General features: G+C 37.4%; 1 protein-coding gene across 4 annotated transcripts in view; it reads right to left on the reverse strand.

The window, feature by feature from the left end:
- The window catches only part of RPGR (retinitis pigmentosa GTPase regulator), a 59,706-nt gene that overhangs the window by 2,135 nt on the left and 37,095 nt on the right, over positions 1–20,476 (reverse strand). For 2 of the 4 annotated variants that reach the window (XM_055375565.2, XM_055375567.2), the window contains exons 12-16: positions 19,995–20,086; positions 19,563–19,628; positions 5,263–5,448; positions 3,794–3,851; positions 2,088–2,179 (exon numbers count right to left, since the gene is read on the reverse strand). In XM_055375565.2, coding sequence (XP_055231540.1) covers positions 2,088–2,179; positions 3,794–3,851; positions 5,263–5,448; positions 19,563–19,628; positions 19,995–20,086 — 494 coding nt within the window. Of the gene's footprint in view, positions 1–2,087; positions 2,180–3,793; positions 3,852–5,262; positions 5,449–13,136; positions 15,847–16,461; positions 16,643–19,562; positions 19,629–19,994; positions 20,087–20,476 lie in introns of those variants that run through there. The other 2 variants (XM_055375563.2, XM_031006118.3) reach the window with 2 other exon arrangements.

A 20,476-nucleotide genomic window follows, 5' to 3' on the forward strand; every position in this document is an offset into this window, starting at 1 on the left:
AAATACACAACTTCAAAAAGTCTGCCGCTATAAAATACCAAGAAATGCTGATTAAGTATAAAAAATATAATTTTATAATGTGCAGGTAATCTCCCCAAAAACTAAGGGAAATCCTTGTAGACCAAAAAAGAAAGAAGGAACAGGAAGCCTCAGAGGTGATTAAGAACTGAAATAGCATCTGCTGACTCATAACTTAAGACTTTTAACTTTGAAACAATTTGATCTCACAAAATGAGGGGAACTGGAACTGAGACCCCTACATAATGTGAGGACCTTCTAAGTACTATGCCCTTAATATAAGTCTACCTACAAACATTGTGGTCTACCCTTAAATGAGAAATGAACTTAAAGTGGTCCTTCAGTCACTCCAGAGCTAATAAAGGCTAATGCAAACTCTCTATAGATAGATTTACTCTAACAGAGGCCTTAAAGGATTTCCACAAAAAAAGTCCCAGTGAAACATGAACTCACAATACAAATTTCAAAACACATATGGAAACAAATCACCATTAGCAAGTCAGCCAAAGCAACACACATATTTAGACTCCTAAGAATGACACTGGAATTACTAAATACAGAATGTAAACTAAGTGTGCTTAAATTAAAAGACTAGAATAAAAAAAGTAAGCATAAAACAAGATACTGATTTTAAAAGACCAGATTGATTTGAAAAAGAACAAAAATACAACTTCACTTAAAATGTGAAAGATGTTATCACTGAAATTAAAACTTTAAATAGGTAGGTTAAATAGCTAAGTAGTCTCAGCTGAAGAGAAACTATGAAATTGATGAAGGCCCTGAAATTACCCAGAATGTCACTTACACATAGAAAACATGAAGGTGATATTAAAAGACATGTACCCATAAAATAAAAAGTTTTATATCAGAATTTGAAAGAGGGGAGAGAAAATATTCAAATATATAATGGATGAGAATTTTAAAAAATTTGACAAATGACATGAATTCTCAGATTCAAGAGTCATAATAAATTCCAAGTAAGTTAAAATTAAAAATTCCATACCTGCTGGGCATGGTGGCTCACGCCTGTAATCCCAGCACTTTGGGAGGCCAAGACAGGCGGATCACCTGAGGTCAGGAGTTTGAGACCAGCCTGACCAACATGGAGAAACCCTGTCTCTACTAAAAGTACAAAATTAGCCAGGCATGGTGGCACATGCCTGTAATCTCAGCTACTTGGGAGGCTGAGGCAGGAGAATCGCTTGAACCTGGGAGGCAGGATTGTGGTGAGCCAAGATCGTGCCATTGCACTCCAGCCTGGGCAACAAGAGTGAAACTCCATTAAAAAAAAAAAAATCCATACTTAAGCATCTCATAGTGAACTGAAACACACCAAAGACAATCTAAAAAGCAGCCATAGAGAAATGGCAGGTTATATACAAAGTTATCAGCAATTATACTAAAGCAAAATTATAGACAGCAATAATGGGAGCAGATACTAAGAGAAAATAACTGTCAACGAGCCACACTATCATTCAAGAACTATGGTAAAATAAAGACATTTTCAAGTGAACAGAAACTAAAAGTTTTAACTGTCAACAGACATCTGTGATAGGAACTTCGAAAATATTTCTTCAGGAAGAATAAGAATTCCAGAGGGGACATCTGAGTAAAAAAGTAGTATGAAAAATACTAAAAACATACGATTTGTGATGTTAAAAAATTTTAAATACTGTGTACCATAACTTCTAAAATAAGAAAGAAGAGGTGATAGGCAAGAAAATTCTTCTAAGGTCCTGGCATTATTTGGGAAAAAGATAGGAACATTGATGAGCTTTAGATTTTAGGTATGCATGTTAAAAATGTCAAAGACAAAATCCAGCTGTATAGGCCATTTACAAGAGACACATCTAAAACATAAAGTAAAAGGATGAAAAGAAGATCATCATTCAAATGCTAACCAAAGGAAAGGTAGTTTATTAAAAATACACGACATCACCTGAAATTCTTCAGGTTTTGGGGCCATAAAAACTCATATTAAGAGAGTTAAATTATGTGGATTGCCATATGAAAAGTAAAACAAACAATTGAATTCAAAAGGATCAAAAAAGACAATTCATTTCACTTACCTTCTTTGTTTTTTTCATGTCTTTGCTTGGTGTTGTTTCACTGTTTCCTAGGATTTCTAATGAACTGCTATCTGCATCATCAAGCATGTATCCTACAATTGGATCATTCAGAAATACTAGTTTTAACTAATAGGAAAAAGACAAGACCTGATGCTCTCAGTGAAACTCTATGAACCCTGAGTTGTGGGGTAATACGAAAAGAGCTCACCCCTGGAGTAGTGGACACTATCTACACTGCATATTTCCCGAAAAGTTGAGTTAAAGTGAAAAGCCCAGAATGACCTCACCAAAGTTGTAAATGTTTAGATGACCAGTATCCAAATATAGCTACAAAGGTTAATAGTCAATGTTAGAGAAGACTTCTGTAAAATACAAATTACTTTAAAAATTAACCTAGTTATAATTACATTCTTTGTACTCAAATGGACATGCTATTTTTTTGGTGTTTCAAATTAATCCACATGCTCTATATCTGAATAATTATCTTTAAAGTATACTTGTGAAGCATATGCATTGTTTTAATTTTATATTATCAACTACTTTAAGCTTTTATTTAATTTCTTTGTAGTGCTTTAGGCTATATGTTAAGAATACTTAGAGGTGATACATTTTTTAACACTTGCCTAAAATATTCTAAAACTTACTACTCTTGTGGCAGAAGTTAAAAGGAACAGGATTAAGGAAACTATTCGTTCTTCAGCTTAAGTTTAGATCAGATATCCAGTATTACAGATAGTTATTTTTTTATGAGAACACAATCATACTGCCGTGTGATGGTGTGGAAACAATGTGGGAGTCATACTACAGAAACACAGATGATTTGTGTCTAGATTATGTAGATCTCAAGGGCAATCACAGTCTCCTCTATTCCACAGCACCTGCTCTCTGACACTAATAGGTAGGCTTGGGAAAGGACTTCTCTTCAGTATCTACGGTAAGAGACTCAGGTCTGAGCCCTCAGGGGTAAATAACTGGGTGGCCACTGTGGCTTTAGGCCAGCCCAGGAGTCCCAACTTGGTTGGGCAACGGAGTCTAGCAGTGTGCACTAGAGATATAAATTGGAATTTGGGGCAAAAGCTTGATTTAATAATACTGATTTAATAGAGAGAAAAAAGGTAGTAAAAAGGCTACTTAAATTCCTTAACACCAGCCGGGTGTGGTGGCTCATGCCTGTAATCCCAGCACTTTGGGAGGCCAAGACGGGAGGATCACTTGAGGTCAGGAGTTCGAGACTCGCCTGGACAATATGGCGAAACCACATCTCTACTAAAAATATAAAAATTAGCCAGGCGTAGTGACACACGCCTGTAATCCCAGCTACTCGGGAGGCTGAGGCAGGAGAATCACTTGAACCTGGGAGGTGGAGATTGCAATGAGCTGAGATCGTGCCATTGCACTCCATCCTGGGCAACAAGAGCGAAACTCTGTCTCAAAAAAAAAAAATAATAATTCCTTAACACTGACACATAAGTAGCCATGAATAATGCAATATTTGTATGTGAAGAAGCTGTGGTGGTTATATATAAGAACAGATAAGTCTGTATCACATATTTCATAGCTTGTTATGAGGATCATGTGACAGTAAAAATTATAGCATAAATGTAAACTTATATGTAAGCTTATAATTACCCAATTATGGCATATATACACATATATATGTGTGTATGTATGTATGTATATATGTATGTTATCAAATGTGCTCATACCTTTTGGGTTTTCATTGTACTCACAAATGGCCCGTTCCTCTAGGTTGGCTTTTTCTTTCTATAAACAATAACAAAGCAATATAACAAAAAATATTTTTGTGCTGTTCTAGAAAACTTAAGTCTGAATCTTTAAGCAGGTTCTAGAGTCTGCCTCTAGCTAATGACATAAACATGTGACAATTACTTCACTTTGCTGAGCTCTTGTAAAGTGAGGGGGCCTTAGATGCTGACTGATTGCAAATGTCCTCCTAGCTTAAAATTGTGTGATTAAAAAAACTGTATGACTCAAGAATTCTCCTCAAAGAAGATTCATGAAAGCTAATTGGCATACAACTTGTCTCAACATTTTACAATGTCAAATTGGTATTTAATGTTTCTATGTTAAATAATCTTAAGGACCACCCTAACCTGAATTCATAAATGTTCCCTATAAACAGAATCATTTTCTCCTTCTGAAAGAAAACAGTAACTGCTAGAATATTTTTTTTCTTAGTGAGAGAAAGAAGTCTTGGATAAAGAAGGAACCAAGCAAAAGAATGACCTTTACCACAATACCAATTTGTAAATTAAAAATGTATGCACACAAAACATGTTTCACAAGTACACATTCAAATAAAATGACAAATATGTTTCAGTGGTCATCTATGTTAGGGAAAAAGGGGAAGGGGAATGGAGCTAAAAGAGAATACATTTACATGAGAAGAGCCTTGCACAGACCAATGATGAGAGTGTTTCATACTAGGAGGTATGACTCAGTGTTCTGCATGAGAGGTTCAAAAAATGAAAATAAAGATGAATCAGTACAACGTCATTCAGTTTGGGTTGCGGAATTCCATACTTCTGAAGTTAATCCAGAGTAGTGTTAGCAAACAAATGATTTCAAACCTACCAACTATCTCCTAGCAAGGTCACTCTCAGTCAAAACTGCCAATGGAAGAGATTATGTTTTGGGCATCTCTAGCTCCACTTTCAGGGTGATTTTTGCTTCCTTAGTGATATCTTCTCCTATTCCTTCTATACATAATTTTGTCTAGACTGCACCTTTGAAGAACTGATCACAACTTCAAATACTGCTGTGACCAACTTTCAATCATTCACATATGTAAACATACACACCCCATTTCTGCCACCAGTGCCAGGGCTCCTAACTTTGCACTTTCAGCATTTCAAGGACTGAGTGCTGAACTTCTTGGTTAATTTCCCAACGGTGTACTATCCTGGCCCATACCATTCTACTTCCACTCATGCGGGAGGCAGAATGCTACCAAGCAGCATTCTAGAAAGTGTGCTAGAGACAAAGTTTGCTTAGTTCACAAATAAGCCAAAGCCTTTCTCTTATGGCACATGAATGAAGGTATTCATGGGAGTATTTCTGATCCCAAAGGCAACTGGAATCTGTCCTCTGCAGAAACTAGAGAACCCATATGTTTTCTCCCAGGATCTCAGGATTTAAGCATCTATCATCATACCTTTTCAATAGTTTCAGCTGAGCTATCATCATTGGTTCTTTCTGCTCCTTCTGTTTTACTGTGGTAACCTGTAGGAACACTTTCATCATCTCCCACAGTTTTCTTCTTGCTTTCCAGATTTTCAGCATTAATTTCCTCATCCACATCTTCTAGTTTTAGTTCCTCAGTTTTAGAAAATTCATGATCCTGTGACAAAATTGACCATCAGAGAAGGGTAAGATTTTCCTGTTAAAAAACGAAGGATTTGATATTGCTGTCATAAATAATTTGTGTCATCTAAAAAAACCATGAAAATATTAATTCAAATATTGAAGCCAAAGAATAAAATACTGCATAGTCCATGCTGAATATCAAGTTACCGTATTAACAAGGATTTTATGCATGCCACTCTATTTCAATGACTAGGATTTCCAAAATTCTTACTAGCACCCATGGCAAGGTTACAATGGAAAAAAAAAAATACTCTTTCTTGGTTGTCTCACAATGCTTTCAACCTTGAGAAAAGTTTAAAAAGCTTTCTGTCTACTGTAGCATTATAACATAATCATATCTATATATTATGTTCATTTTCCAAAATATAGGGATTTAGAATCACTTCAGAAGTACGATTCACTGATAGTCATGAGGAAGATAAGTATAATTATTTACATTCCAGGAAAAAAGATAAAGGAACATAGACATTCAAATGGTTTGCTCATGGTTATTAAAAGCAGAACGAAAACCAAACAGAGGCAGAACTTGTTCTGTCTGGCTACTGGCCAGCTAATCCAAACGATAAAAGAGGCTGTCTATGGATTGATAGACTGATAGTAAATCATGGAATGCTTATTAAGTATAGGCAGAAAATATTAGTTTTAGCCTTTATTCTACACTGAGATTTCTTTTTTCTTTTTAACTTTCTAATTTTGGGTGAAATACTCTGATTGTCATTAAGATATTAGGTTTCTCATTAGATTCCCCCCATACTTTTCATTTACACACTTCACTAAAGTTATAACTTTATAGTTTATTATAATTAAGTTTATTATAACTGCTTCTAAAATATGTGAAGCAGTTATCAGTGGCATTTACTCCTTCAAATAACATTTGTACAAAGTTCACCTTGGCAATATTTGCTTCAGACCATATTCCCTTCAACACTGTAATTAGCTTTTGATGGTCAGCTTTCTAGTGGCTGTTTGGCTAAGGATAAAGTCTGACTGATACTCAACAGAATCTTTAGTAGGTGGTTGGAAAACAATGCCTCTAAAATTTAACTCACCTTTCTTCTGGTAAAAATATAAAATGCGAGAGTCCAGGCTAGGAAGAGGATGTTTATACAGTACACCTTAATAGTAAACATTAGTGTCAACCTCAGGCCAATTGCAAAGGCGTGGCCTAATAGCATTCCCACTGAAGACAGGAAGCCCTAAGTAAATAAAGCTTTGAGATTTTAAAAAGAGTTTCAGAAGTTACTCAGGAAGAATTAGATTTAGGTTAATCCAAGGTCATGAGGCAATGTATGCAAGAGAGGAATGTGGGAGAAAGGAACATGGTACCAGGGCAGACAGCTATTTCAAATGATGATTGATTAGTCTGGGTAGGGTTAACATGAGGTAGTTATCATTTACTTTTAAGCTTTGTTTTTGTCTGCATGATTCCAACCGCCAGTTTTTTGCTTTTGTTTGAGACAGGGTCTCACTCTGTCACCCAGGCTGGAGTGCAGTGGCACAATCTTGGCTCACTGCAACCTCCACCTCCTGGGTTGAAGCAATTCTCCTGCCTCAGCCTCTCGAGTAGTTGGGATTACAGGCACCCACCACCACATCCAGCTAATTTTTGTACTTTTAGTAAAGACGGGGTTTCGCCATGTTGGCCAGGCTGGCCTCAAACTCCTGACTTCAGGTGATCCTCCTGCCTTGGCCTCCCAAAGTGCTAGGATTACAGGCGTGAGCCACCACGCCCAGCCTGATTTCCCCTTTTGAGTGACTTATATTGTGTATCATGCCTAGCCAGGTATACATTATGGGTAGCTAAAATTATCAGAAACAACTTCACTTTGAAAGGGAATGGGAAGATTACTAGATTTAACACTTATGACTGATAGTTGTCTGCATAAATATACATAAATGAAAGGTTAACTAAAAAGAACAGTGCTCCTGAGACAAGGAATTTCAGACTATGCCCCTCTTTTCACAGAGGGAGGGATCAGTGAGCTGTGTTCCCAACATAATACTCAATTACTTGGGAAGTTTGGCTAACCTAGCACCTGGGTCAACTCCAACTGGGCTTGTTAACTGAGGTATTCATGTAACCACAGGATAATATCATGCTATTATAAAAAGACACGTGGGAGTTTTACCTTATTTTAGAAATAAGTAAAACACTCATAACAAACTACAATTTTACTCATTAACTTTAAGCAATCTATAACAATGAAGAACTTTTGGAACTATATCATTTTCTAAATTTGAGAAAGCTATTAGAAAATGACATTTTCACTAGAAATCACATCATAGCACTCACAGACTAAGCACATTTAAAATTATTCTAAACACATCTGGACGACTACTTGAAGTCACAGAAAGCACTTACCTTTTAAACTGAAACAATTTGGGAGTGACTGGCAGAATACTGTCATTTTATAAAAAGAAAGGGTAAAGTTTAAGTACATTCTTGGCACTAGAACCATCTAAGAAGATGTAAACAGGTAGTCTGAAATGGTCAGTACATGTCTGTGTCTTGCGTTAGGATCACAATAAAGAAGTGAATGGGCCTGACCTCTCACAAAAGGACCCTTTGTTTCATTGGTCAGGCATGGCACAGTCAGGTGCAGACTCTGGTCTGGCCCAAGGCAACACTTTTCATATTTCTTAAGGAACAGATCAAGAGAGCAAAGGTTCCTACTGAGGTTTCTGGTTACTTAAGAACACAACTACATCGCATGCTTTAAGGAGATTGCTGGGATGGGGGCTGGGGGGTGGGGCTGGGAGTGGGAAATGACTGAAAGGGGTTAAAGTGAAGCTTCTGAGGGAGCTGGTACTGTGTTTTTCCTTGATTTGGATGCTGATCAGTTTGTGATGGGTGTATTCACTTTGTGAAAAATATATTGAGCGACACATGTATGAGATAGGCACTTTTGTCTGTGGGTATTATAGCTTTTTAAAAGTAATAAAACAAACCAGAACTATAAAGTATAAAATTTTGTGCTATAATTCAGAATTTCTGACATGCTTCAATGTCATATAGGGTAGAAAATGTTTCCCAGATAGGTTAATATAGCATAAAACTTTGTATTTAAGTTATATCAGGTAGAAAAATCAAAATTTCAAGTATATATATTTTTTTTGGACAGGAAAAGTTAACATGTAAGTTCATGTTTTAACTACACTGAAAATCATGGAAGCAGCAGTATGGGGTGGGAAGGGCATTAAATACAAAGCCCTAAGCACTGCTTTCCAAGCCTTAATCTAATCACTCATGGCCTGAGCATGGCACCCAGTAAATGTATTTTATAGTCTACCTATAAAATGGAAAAATAACATTAGCAATACCTACCTCAGAGGGTTTGTGTAAAGATTAAAAAGATTATTTACAGAGAAAAATAATATGAGCAAATACTATATATTTGTATATAAGTATAAATAATTTTGTGGAGGCCCCTCCATAAAAAGTAAGATAGAATTCTTAGTGTGCATTGAGGACTGTTGAAAAACAGTTTAAGTTTGGACTTTTTTTTCCCATAATGTCCCAGATCTTATCACTGGAAAATAGTTCATTTAAAACGTCCACTTATTTTTGTGTCCTCTATACATCCTTTTATTGTGAGCCAGGAGCCTAGCATCAAGGCCAGTGAGGGAAGGAGCCATGGGAACTGGGGAGAGGGGTGCCAGCCTCAGCTCAGCTTCAGGTCAGTGTTGCCACAGTGTGATGCTCCCAGACCCAGGCTTTCCAAAAGTCCAAGAAACATTATCATCATTTGAGACAGGGCCTCACTCTGTCACTCAAGCTGGAGTGCAGTGGCACAATCACAGCTTACTACAGCCTTGACCTTCAGGGCTCAAGTGATCTTCCCACTTCAGCCTCCTGAGTAGCTGGGACTACAGGGCGCACACCACCATGCCTAACTAATCTTTTAATTTTTTTGTAGAGACAGGTTTTTATCATCTTGCCCAGGCTGGTCTTGAACTCCTGGCCTCAAGCAATCCTCCAGCCTTAGCCTCCCAAAGTTCTGGGATTACAGGTGTGAGCCACCATGCCTGGCTGAGAAACATTTTTTAAATGTAAAATCTCCTGACACTTCAATGTTGGCAACCAATATGATTTAAATAAAAAAAACTGCACCAAATAAGTCTGCAGGCCAGACTGTACCCATGGGCTGCCAGTTGTGATCTCCAAATTCTTGGCTGATCATACTACTTTATAATCTCTTAAACTCTTCCTTCTTTCTAGGCACCACTCCCTTATGTCATTCCTAATCCTGTATTCTCACCACTGAATACATTCCAGTTTGACTCTGATAGGCAGGCCTACAGAAATAAATGTTCAGAGTATAGAATATCTTGCTGGTGAGCATTTTTATTCTCATTTTCAGATTTAGTCTTTACTATCTCTCCTCTTTTTCCTTACAAGATTTTCTTGTTGTCCATAAACAAATGCATGATCCACGACTATACCTTATGTGCTAATTATTTTTATTTATTTTGATAACGAGGTTAGGACACAGAGGGAAATGTTCAGTGACAGAAAACACACCTAAATTTTCGGCTAACCACATGAGTGTGATCAGCGTTTCAACACACTTTAAATATTTAGGGGCATTTATTGACTAATGTATGGTGTGTAATAGTTTCACTCCACCTTATACTTAAGCATGATCATTATTGCAATCTACTTTATTCCCACAGATCTATTTCTATAAGCCAATTTATATTTTGCTATTATGTTACATTTAAACAAAAGTCAGGTTCGCAGGACTAAACTCACGCACATCAGTCAGTGACCTGGAGATTCATGAGTGTAGCTTTGCACCTACCTTGGTGTAATCACAGAGTATTAGAGTGATACAGGTTACCATTTGCTGAGTGCCTATAACATGTTTCATGTGTTAGGTAATTTAATCATCAAAAGTCCCTTCCTTTATCAAATGAGGGAAATAAGACTCAGAAAGGTCAAATGACAACCACCACCACCACCACCACAACTTTTCTAGGTGTCCACACAGCTCATCAGTGGAGGGCTCGGATTTTAACTTAGTTCTACTGGACTTTGGAGCCCATGTTTGTTTCCAAACCTGCCCATTTAATTTGAGGATAATAATGGCTGTTCTCACAGATGTTTTTTTTCTCCGCCTCACTAATGTTTAAAGCATTGCAGATTTTTCTTTTGGTTCATAAGCTCACATCAATAACACTCTATTCTTATGTATATATTAATTATGAACAAAATTTATCATCTTTTCCCCAGAAAACCAAAGTCTCTGGAGTACACATCTCCCTTCCTAAATTGAGAAATATGCTTAAAAAATTAAATATTTTAAAAATTAAATATCTATATCTGATATTTAATTTTCACAGTTCTGATTCTATTCCTCTGCAGAGCAGATTTCCTGGAGCTCATTCTTTCCTGGCAATGTGGGTTCTGCCCCTGGCCCTCTACTAGGCTGCCTCCTAGAGGCTCTCTCTGCAGCTACTACCACTCCTTCCTCTCTGAAACCCCTTCTTTGGCTTGGGTGGTATCTCTCTTTCCTAGTAAGTGTGCTCCCACACCTCCTTCTCAGACTTCACTTTCTCAACCTCTCCCTTACCTACTGACATTTCTCTGAATTCTGTCTTCAACTCTCCTCCATTCACACTAGGAACACTTCCTTTCAGTCAAATCCAGTTTTAACTACATCTATGAGCTGGCGATACTCAGCAGTCTCCGTGAGCTCCAGATCCATACATGTATCTGCCTCCTGAACATCTCCTACAATCTAAAATCAACAGTAAAAAACTGTCTCCCAAACCTGCTTCTGCTCCCTTATTCTCGATCTTGCTGAATAGCACTCTTTCTACTCAGTTCTCCAGGTCAGAAACAAGAAAAGCTTGGCCTTTCCTTCTTCCATGGTCACATTTTATTTTTGCTATGTAAGTGTATAGCAAGTTTCTCTATAGTGAAATAATAGAAGACATTTCAGTTGCACTCACCTTGACTGCTGCTGTTCAGCAGCAGCAGCAGCAGTTTCTGTGGTAGGTAATCCTTTGCTGCTTACCTTAAAGTCTTTTTCAGCCAGAGTCCTCATTAGGAAATATAACTCAATGGATTCTATATATACTACTCACACTTCCCTCAATAATGATCAGTAATAAACTATTATAAAAGCCTGAACAACCAGCAGATGGGAACAATAAAGAAGGAACCAGTTATTCTAATCTATGTAACCAAGTGTTAATTCATGAGGGACAAAGTGGTCTCATTCTTAAGCTTCCTTTTTTTTCTCCTAAGATATATAAAATTTACAAACATGTAAATCATTTCTGTCGATGAAAGCCTGGATAGACCTGGGTCTTTTGTACCCCAACCCACCCCTAACCCACAATACACTCCTCTCCATAAACTTTTTGAGGGTACTAGACCTGCCACATGTGATTAAATAAATGTTCGCCCAACAGTGGGCACAGAAAGTTAGTGTGTGCTTAGTAGTTTAGGATAACTGTTTACTTTAGTATAACTACTAGTTAGTTTGAATGTGGGGTCGCTATGGTGACGAGACAAGATTTTTTATTGAGGAAAAAGGAATTGCAGAAAATCTGGGTGTGACAGAGCTCTAGCTGGTAATGAACAACTGCTGTTCCTATAGAATCCCTTAGGTCACTCATTCTCATTCTATAATTTTCCAGATGAAGAAACTGAGGACTGCAAAGCTAAGAGACTAGCCCAAGTTCAGACAGCTCAAAAGTACAAAACCAGAAGAAGGGCTTTGGTCTCAAAGTGACTAGGGAGGCCAGTGTTCTCCACTAGAAAACAATGCTTGCATGAACTACCACTTCTAAAGAGCACAAAATGTTTTTGGCCAGGGAAATGTGAAGAAATGCTATTTAAACGTGGACATATATACCAGGTTTAATACTGAGATGGGCGTATTTTAGAACGTTGTTTCAGTATTACTGGCTGATTATCTCTTCAGTAGAAGATGAATGCCCATAGCTATTACATTAATAACTTGAGTTTAAGAGTTTCTCATTTCCCTGGAGATTTTTTTCTTTATGAATTCTGTGTCATCCATCTTAATCATTTTAAATCTACTTTTTAAATAATCATGTTCGGCACATATATTTTTATCATAGTATTAATTCTTTTCTACTATCCCTTAATGAATGTGGTCGAATTCGGTAAAGCACTGCAATGCCAAATCAGTACATTTGGTTAGTTAGCGGAAGCTGCCAGAGATCCTTGCAGCTGAGGCAAAACTTATAATTGCTCCTAGGAAATCCTTTACTTCATACGATTCTAGACTTTTTCCTCATATTCTTTCTCACTCAGAGAATCAAATGTGCAAAAGAACTCAACTACACAAAATTCACAGGAAGTTTCTCATCAAAACCCTCCTTAATAAAACTAAGTATAAGAAATCTCTCATGCCCAGGATATAAAAGGGACTATGAAAGGAAATCAGTTGAAAAATGAGCCACAAATAAACTATCAGATAAATTAGCTGCATTATGTACATGGAAAATTTTAAGGGACAATTGAAATTACTCTAGTGGAAATCTAGCCTCTCTAAAATTCAGTATGTAATACTAGACAGTTTATCTTTTCATAAAGAATTTCTGACTATATACATTTAATTTTTTATTTTACTTGAAACATTCTGACAAGGAACAGACAAACTGAAATTAAAGAACAGTCAATGAATACATTGAGGGCATACAACACATACCGGAAATGAAGGCTCTGATAAAGTACAATTAAAGCTTGGAAATGATAGGAGTTTAGAAGTAAAAAATTACAGAAGACAAGAGACGTTAAAGCTGTCATAACTTTTCAAGAGTAAAGAAAACAACTGTATAGAAAACTAAATTAATTTTAAAGTGTAATTTTTCTCCCTAAAACGTTTCTTACATGAATAACAATAATGATAGAGTGAATCTGTGAGAATGAAAAGAATTTAAGAGTTAGAAGGGACTGCAGTTATCACATCATCTCATCCACTCCATTTTAGAGATGAAGAAACTGAGGCCCAATGAGTAGCTTTGCCTGGACAAAAAATACTTCAAGTTTTACATATTTCCAGATTATACATTTAAATTAATCACCATTTCATTAGATATACTACCATCTGCCCAGATAGTAACTAAAAGAGATCACGTTTTTGGGATCTAAGCTCTGAACACAGCCATCACTTTGAAGATTTTTGCAAAAAGAACACATAAAAGGTGAAAGACAATACTTTCTTTAAAAGGTGAATGTCTCAATTGAGTTTTAGAATACCATCCATTATTAGAAAATTATTCTATACAGTAGGTAAACTGTAATCACTAACTTAAAAAAAGTGCTAACATATTTATAAGAAATTAGAAGTTTTTATAGCCCTTAAGCATTTGTGCCATTTAAAAATGGAATGATTTGTATACACAAACAAAACACTCCTGTAGTATATTCCTATTTCCTAAAGCTGCCTTTAATGAATATATGTTAATAATCTGATATGACCTTTTAATATTTTCTAGTTATGGTTTTATAATTTGGGGGGGAAATACACGAAAATTTTAGTTTGAGAGAGGCCAAAATTTACCAGTGCCTCCTATTGTCTTTGGCTCCTTAACACAGCTGCATCAGTTGCTTTTTTTTACTACACATAAAATAATTGACATAAAATCAATTTAATAACACGTAATGAGTGCCCGTTATATGCAAGGCATTTAAATTGTCTGACCGGCCATAATCGGGTCACATTTAAGGTTTGTTACTTCAATTCCAAATAATGTGGTAATACATTATTCCAGAACTTTTTGGAACCTGATGGCCCGTTTTCTAAAAGTTGTTTTGACTGGACTGGCATTTTGGACCTCTGCTCTTTCCCATTTCCCTGTGTGTTAGTAACTGACTTTTTTTGATATGTTTTATGTTTGCCATATTTCACAGATCCTTTTATTTTGCTCACTTTTTTGTACTCTTCTCCATCCTGCCTTTCATTCTCTTCTTCGCCTGTCTCCTGATACTTCCCCTCTTCCTCTTCTCTGTTCCTCCTGTTTTCTTCTCCTTCCCCCTCCTTTTCCCTTTCTTCTCCTTCCTCCTCTCCTTCCTCTTCCTCTCCTTCCCCCTCTCCTTCCTCCCCTTCCACCTCCCCTTCCACTTCCCCTTCCTCTTCTTCCTCCCCTTCTCCCTCCCCTTCTCCCTCTCCCTCTCCTTCTTCCTCCCCTTCTTCTTCCCCTTCCTCCTCTTCCCCCTCCCCTTCTCCTTCCTCCTCTTCCCCCTCCCCTTCTCCTTCCTCCTCTTCCCCCTCCCCTTCCCCTTCCTCCCCTTCTCCTTCCTCTTCCCCCTCCCCTTCTCCTTCCTCCTCTTCCCCCTCCCATTCTCCTTCCTCCTCTTCCCCCTCCCCTTCTCCATCCTCCCCTTCCCCTTCTCCTTCCTCCTCTTCCCCCTCCCCTTCTCCTTCCTCTCCTTCCTCCTCCCCTTTCCCTTCTCCTTCCTCCTCTTCTCCCTCCCCTTCTCCTTCCTCTTCTCCCTCCCCTTCTCCTTCCTCTTCTCCCTCCCCTTCTCCTTCCTCCTCTTCTCCTTCCTCCCCTTCTTCCTCCCCTTCTTCCTCCCCTTTCCCTTCTCCTTCCTCCTCTTCCCCCTCCCCTTCTCCTTTTTCCTCTTCCCCCTCCCATTCCTCCTCTTCCCCCTCCCCCTCCTCCTCTTCCTCTTCCCTCTCTCCTTTCCCCTTCTCTACTTCCCCTCCCTCCTCTTTTTCCTCCCCTCTCCCCTCTGTTTCCTCCTCTTCCCCCTCTCCTTGGTCTCCTTCTTCCTCTCCTTTCTCCTCCTTCCCCGCTCTTTCCTCCTTTTTCCTCTCTCCTTCCTCCTTTTCACGTTCTCCCTCCACTTCTTCCCCTTCTCCTTCCTCTTTCCCTTCTCCCTCCTTCTCTTCTTCCTCTTCTCTGTCTCCCTCCTCTTCTTCTCCTTCTCCATGCTCCTCCTCCCCTCCTCCCTCCTCCATCTCTTGGTTTCTTTCCTTCTGATGGCCTTGCTCCCTCTCCTTTTGCTCCTGTTCTTCCCCATCCCTCTTCTTCCATTCTTCCTTCTCTGCTAGTTCCTTCTCTCCCTCTCCTGGCCTCTCCATTTCTCCTCTACCCTTGTCTTTCTCCCCCTTCTCCCTCTCCTCATCTTGCCAGTGTTCTGCTCCTGAACTACCCTCCTCACAGGTTCCATCCCCTCTACCTTCAGGCCCATCCTCTGCTTCTCCCACTGATTTTGCCTTGCCTTCACTCACCTCTGCTTTGTCTGTAAGGTCATCTGATAGGATCTCTGTTTTCTCCTTTCTTCCTCCATGCACCTTCACATTTTCCTCATTTGCTTCTACCTCTTGCTCCTCTATTCCATTTCCTTTTGAATCCTCTGCTCCTTCCTTCTCCTCTGGGATCTCTGACAAGCGATCACATTTAAAATCATACTTTGCCATGGATTTGGATATTATGGGTTTAGTCTCTTTTTCATTTCCTTGTTCAATCAGTTTCCTGCCATACCATATGTTTTGGTCAGTTTCCACTTCATCATCCTCTTTCTCTCCACTACTAAATTCTATTGCCTCAGGCTGCTGGAATCCATCAGCTATACCCTGTTGACTCTCACTTGCACCTTCCATGTAACTGTCTGGCTTTTCTACTGATTCTCTTTCACTGTCAAAGATCACATCTTGCTTGCAACTTTCCCTTTTCTTAACAAAATCTTTATTTTCTTCACTCTCAGTATTCATACCTCTATCTGGTAAGTTGCCAAAGAAAGGACTCATATTTTTTGTACTCTTTTCCCTTTCTCTTAAATCCTTCATACCTGCTATTTCTGCCAGTTTAGTTTCCTTCTCACTGTCTATTTCTTCTGCTTCTGATTCCTTCTGACTGTGTCCTCCATCACTTTCCTTTTCTATTTCCTTAGCATCAAGTTGATCAACACCATTATTATTTTCATGTCTAAATACCTCTTTTTGTAAACCCTCTCCATCAGTGTCAGCCTGAGGTCCCACCTGGCCTGTGTCATTACCTACTTCCTCATCTGAAAATGCTTCGATAGTCGTAGCTGGCTGCGTCATGAAAATCCCTTGTGACACATGTTGTTTACATGCTTTCCCTTCTTTCATTTCTGACATTTCTTCATATTCATCACTATCATCGTTTTCAGTAAGAGCTGTATCTTGCATCAGTTCCCCAATTGTTTGTTGTTTCTGTAAATTTTTTGAAGTAATTATCATATGTCATACTACTATTAGTTGACAAGGACAACTTATCTACTTTAAATACTGCCAAGATTTTACATTTTTATAAGTTTAGGAGAATCAAAATAGCAAGTTTTACCAGATATTTTGCTAAAGTTTTGTTTTCTTTAAGGATCATTTGTGCCACTCTCTAGTCTGTGATACATCTAATTTTGATTTAGTAACATGTATCTGTGTTTAATTTTCGATTCTTACTACCTGCCATAATTTTGCCATTAATCACAATACCATCAATATTTATTCTCTGCCTCTTTTCTCAATCCGAATCAATCCTTACATAAAATTTTGAGATTAATTTTGCAAGATGCTATTTAAAAATGTACACTTCTTGGCCTGGCACAGTGGCTCACACCTGTAATCCCAGTACTTTAAGAGGCCAAGGCGGGTGGATCACCTAAGGTCAGGAGTTCAAGACTAGCCTGGCCAACCTGGTGAAAACCCGTCTCTACTAAAAGTACAAAAATAAGCCAGGAGTGGTGGCACATGCCTGTAATCCCAGCTACTCGGGAGGCTGAGGCAGGAGAATTGCTTGAACCCGGGAGGCAGAGGTTGCAGTGAGCCAAGATTGTGCCACTGCACTCCAGCCTGGGCAACAAGAGCGAAATTCCATCTCAAAGAAAAAAATGTACACTTTTCTTGCACATAGTACAGCTTAGTATATTTTTCTCACTTTCCTGATCATCTTTAATTTTCAATTTTTTTTTTCTTGAGACGGAGTTTCATTCTGTCACCTAGGCTGGAGCTCAGTGGCATGATCTCAGCTCACTGCAGCCTCTGCCTCCTGGGTTCCAGCGATTCTCCCACCTCAGCCTCCTGAGTAGCTGGGACTATGGGTGCATGCCACCACATCCAGCTAACTTTTGTATTTTTAGTAGAGATGAGGTTTCACCATGATGGCCAGGCTAGTCTCGAACTCCTTACCTCAAGTGATCTGCCCATCTTGGCCGCCCAAAGTGCTGGGATTACAGGCATGAGCCACCATGCCTGGCCTAATTTTCAAATTTTCATTTGTCTTTTGAGTCCACAAAATTCACAAAATAAATAAAAATGTAAAATTTGAAAAAAATGAATAGTCCACTCCTAGAACTGAAGAAACTGCACATGAAATGTTTTTTATCTATAAACTAAATAATAATGAATATATTTTTCTTTTCTAAACAAAATCTTCATGAGTTTTCAAATTTTTGACCTTCTTCCTTGCATTGATTATATTATTTAATTATAATAATTTCTATAAATGAAAGAACACTAAGAGGAAAGAATATTAAGTGTAAAATGTAAGATTTGTATAAAAACTATGAAATCAAACACTGACATTTGAATAATACATTAACAATATAAAATTAATTTCCTGCTGGACAAAATAAGGCAAAACCAAATTGTTGATCTAAATTCTACAAACAAGCTAATGGATGCAAATATCTAATGAATTTGGGTCTCTGGATAGTAAAACCTCACTAATTCAAATTTTATAAATTGTGATGAGTTAGGCCTAGGAAGAGGTTCCTATTGTGCCAAAGAAATTATTAAAACATGACAAGTTAAAAATTAACAAGTTAATACACAGAAATAGTATAATAAATCTTTCCTCATTTACTAAAGTAGGCCTGGTAGGGCCTAAACTTAAAAAGACTATAGAAAGTATAAAATATATGTCAGCTTAAAAGGAATTGCTTTCCGTTTCTGGCTGTTCTTGCTATTGCTCTTTAAAAAGTCATGATACTTTTAAGAGCCCTAAGAGAGGAAGGCCCAGTTGCCAGAACTGATTTCTAAAGGCACATGCCTTTCTTTCCCTAGCACAATAAAGCAGCCCAGAAGAGGGAGAGCCTGGAGTCTAAGGGAAGAGGAAGGAAAGACACAAGAAAGGTGTCTGCTTGGAAGTATAGTCAGTCAAAAATCAGTCAATATTCATTGAGCTTCTACAACTGTGTTCGAACAGCTCTCCCATATTCAAAGGAATGCTGTTATTCACCATGCCTTTCAGTATTATAGATAGAACGAATGAGGACTAGCTCTAAATTTTAACAATTTAGCATGATTCTCTTGCACTTCAGTGACTTCAATTTTAAGAGTTTTAAACTTGAAAACATGTCAAAGACACTATAAATAGAAATTAAATATTTTTTATAGACTTCTTCCCTCAATTTACATTTCTCCAATTTACTTTCCTAATCCTCTAATCCCTCATTCATTCATCGCACTAGTCCTTAAAGCCAGGAAAAGCAAAGGATTTCAGGGCAGGCCTTTATCTCTCTATGGTTGTGAAAACCACAGCCTATTCCCTTCTTTTGCAATTTGTTATTCATTAAAAGTCTCTCTTTCCTACCCATGAACAGTCTCTAATTTCCAAATGTTTAATCTTATTTTTATGCTATCAATTTCTTGATAAATTAAAGCCCAACCAAATATTGGAAAAGGTTATCAAAGATTTTCACTGAAATCACAAAATTTTAAAACTAAAAAAGATACTAATATCATTCAGTAAAGTCAGCATAGTAATTAATTCAAAGTCATACTCAACCAAAGTCAGAGGGCCACTCTATCAATAAATGGTAGTCTTTTCCTATACATAAGAACTGCAATCATAACCTATGGCTTGACAGAAGGAAAAGTATGGCTATTATAACTTAAGTTAGTGATCCCAAAGAGCAAATTTCAGCAATAAAATGCTTCCACTCTTGTTTCTTTACAGAAAATACATACCATCAGAACAAGGCAAAATGGAGGTCATCTACATTGTATCCCTCTGTCTTTTAAATTCTAAAGTAAGTAAATGCTTACGTTTCTTGTGTTCTTTCCAAAAACCATCCAAAAAATTAACTTAAACTGCTCTCACCAACAATAACGAAAACAAATCTCCATATTATACCTTTTGTTTCTGAACTGGTGATAATTTTAATGACTTTTCATTGGAATTCAGGCTCATGATGTGTGTCTGAAATAAATAAAAAATATATATTATAAAAAGAATACAGTATATATACTATATATTTGTATATAGTACAAATATATAGTATATTTTCATTTATATATATTTATATATATATATATAAAATGAAGGGAAAACAGTTCAGATAGTAATAGAATCCGCTCTCAATTGCCATACTAATAATGTGAGGATCAAAACACATTTTATTGTATGTGAATTATACCTCAATATAGTTGGTTAAAAAATAAACAAAGTAAGAAACGAGAAAGAGGCTTTCATGCATATAAGAGTATAGGAAGTATACACACATTCACATACACAATGAACTAAAATTCAAACTCATATTTAGATAAATAGATAGGAAATCATTACCATGTTTAAGATATCAGTAGTTTCTCCAAGGCTTTCTACGGTTGAAGAATTATCTATCTCTGCTTCTTTGGTCATTTCATCTAGCAAATAATCTGAATGATTAAATGGGAAAAAGGAAATCCAGATTTCAACAGAAAAGTGAAAGGCAACTGGACAGAAAACAGAAATTATTCTATAATGTAAAGTGTAGGTATAATTTTACTAAAAGTCCTTTAACCTCATGTCAGGGAAATTGAAAAGAATTCATTCACAATGACATAGGTTTTAAAATCTTTGTGAAAGTTTAAAAACATTGACACCAATTAGATTACAATTGTTTCATTCATATGAACAGGCAAACACTATTCCCTTGGGATAAATAACTACCCAGGTATCAAGCACTGTAATAGCTAGTCCTAAGAAGGGCCCCAATGACCTACAACCTCCTGGTGTTCACACTCTTGTGTAGTTCCCTTGCCCATTATACCAGGTTGGTCCGTATG

This window comes from Gorilla gorilla, chromosome X (genome assembly GCF_029281585.2).
Source record: "Gorilla gorilla gorilla isolate KB3781 chromosome X, NHGRI_mGorGor1-v2.1_pri, whole genome shotgun sequence".
Lineage (NCBI taxonomy): Eukaryota > Metazoa > Chordata > Mammalia > Primates > Hominidae > Gorilla > Gorilla gorilla.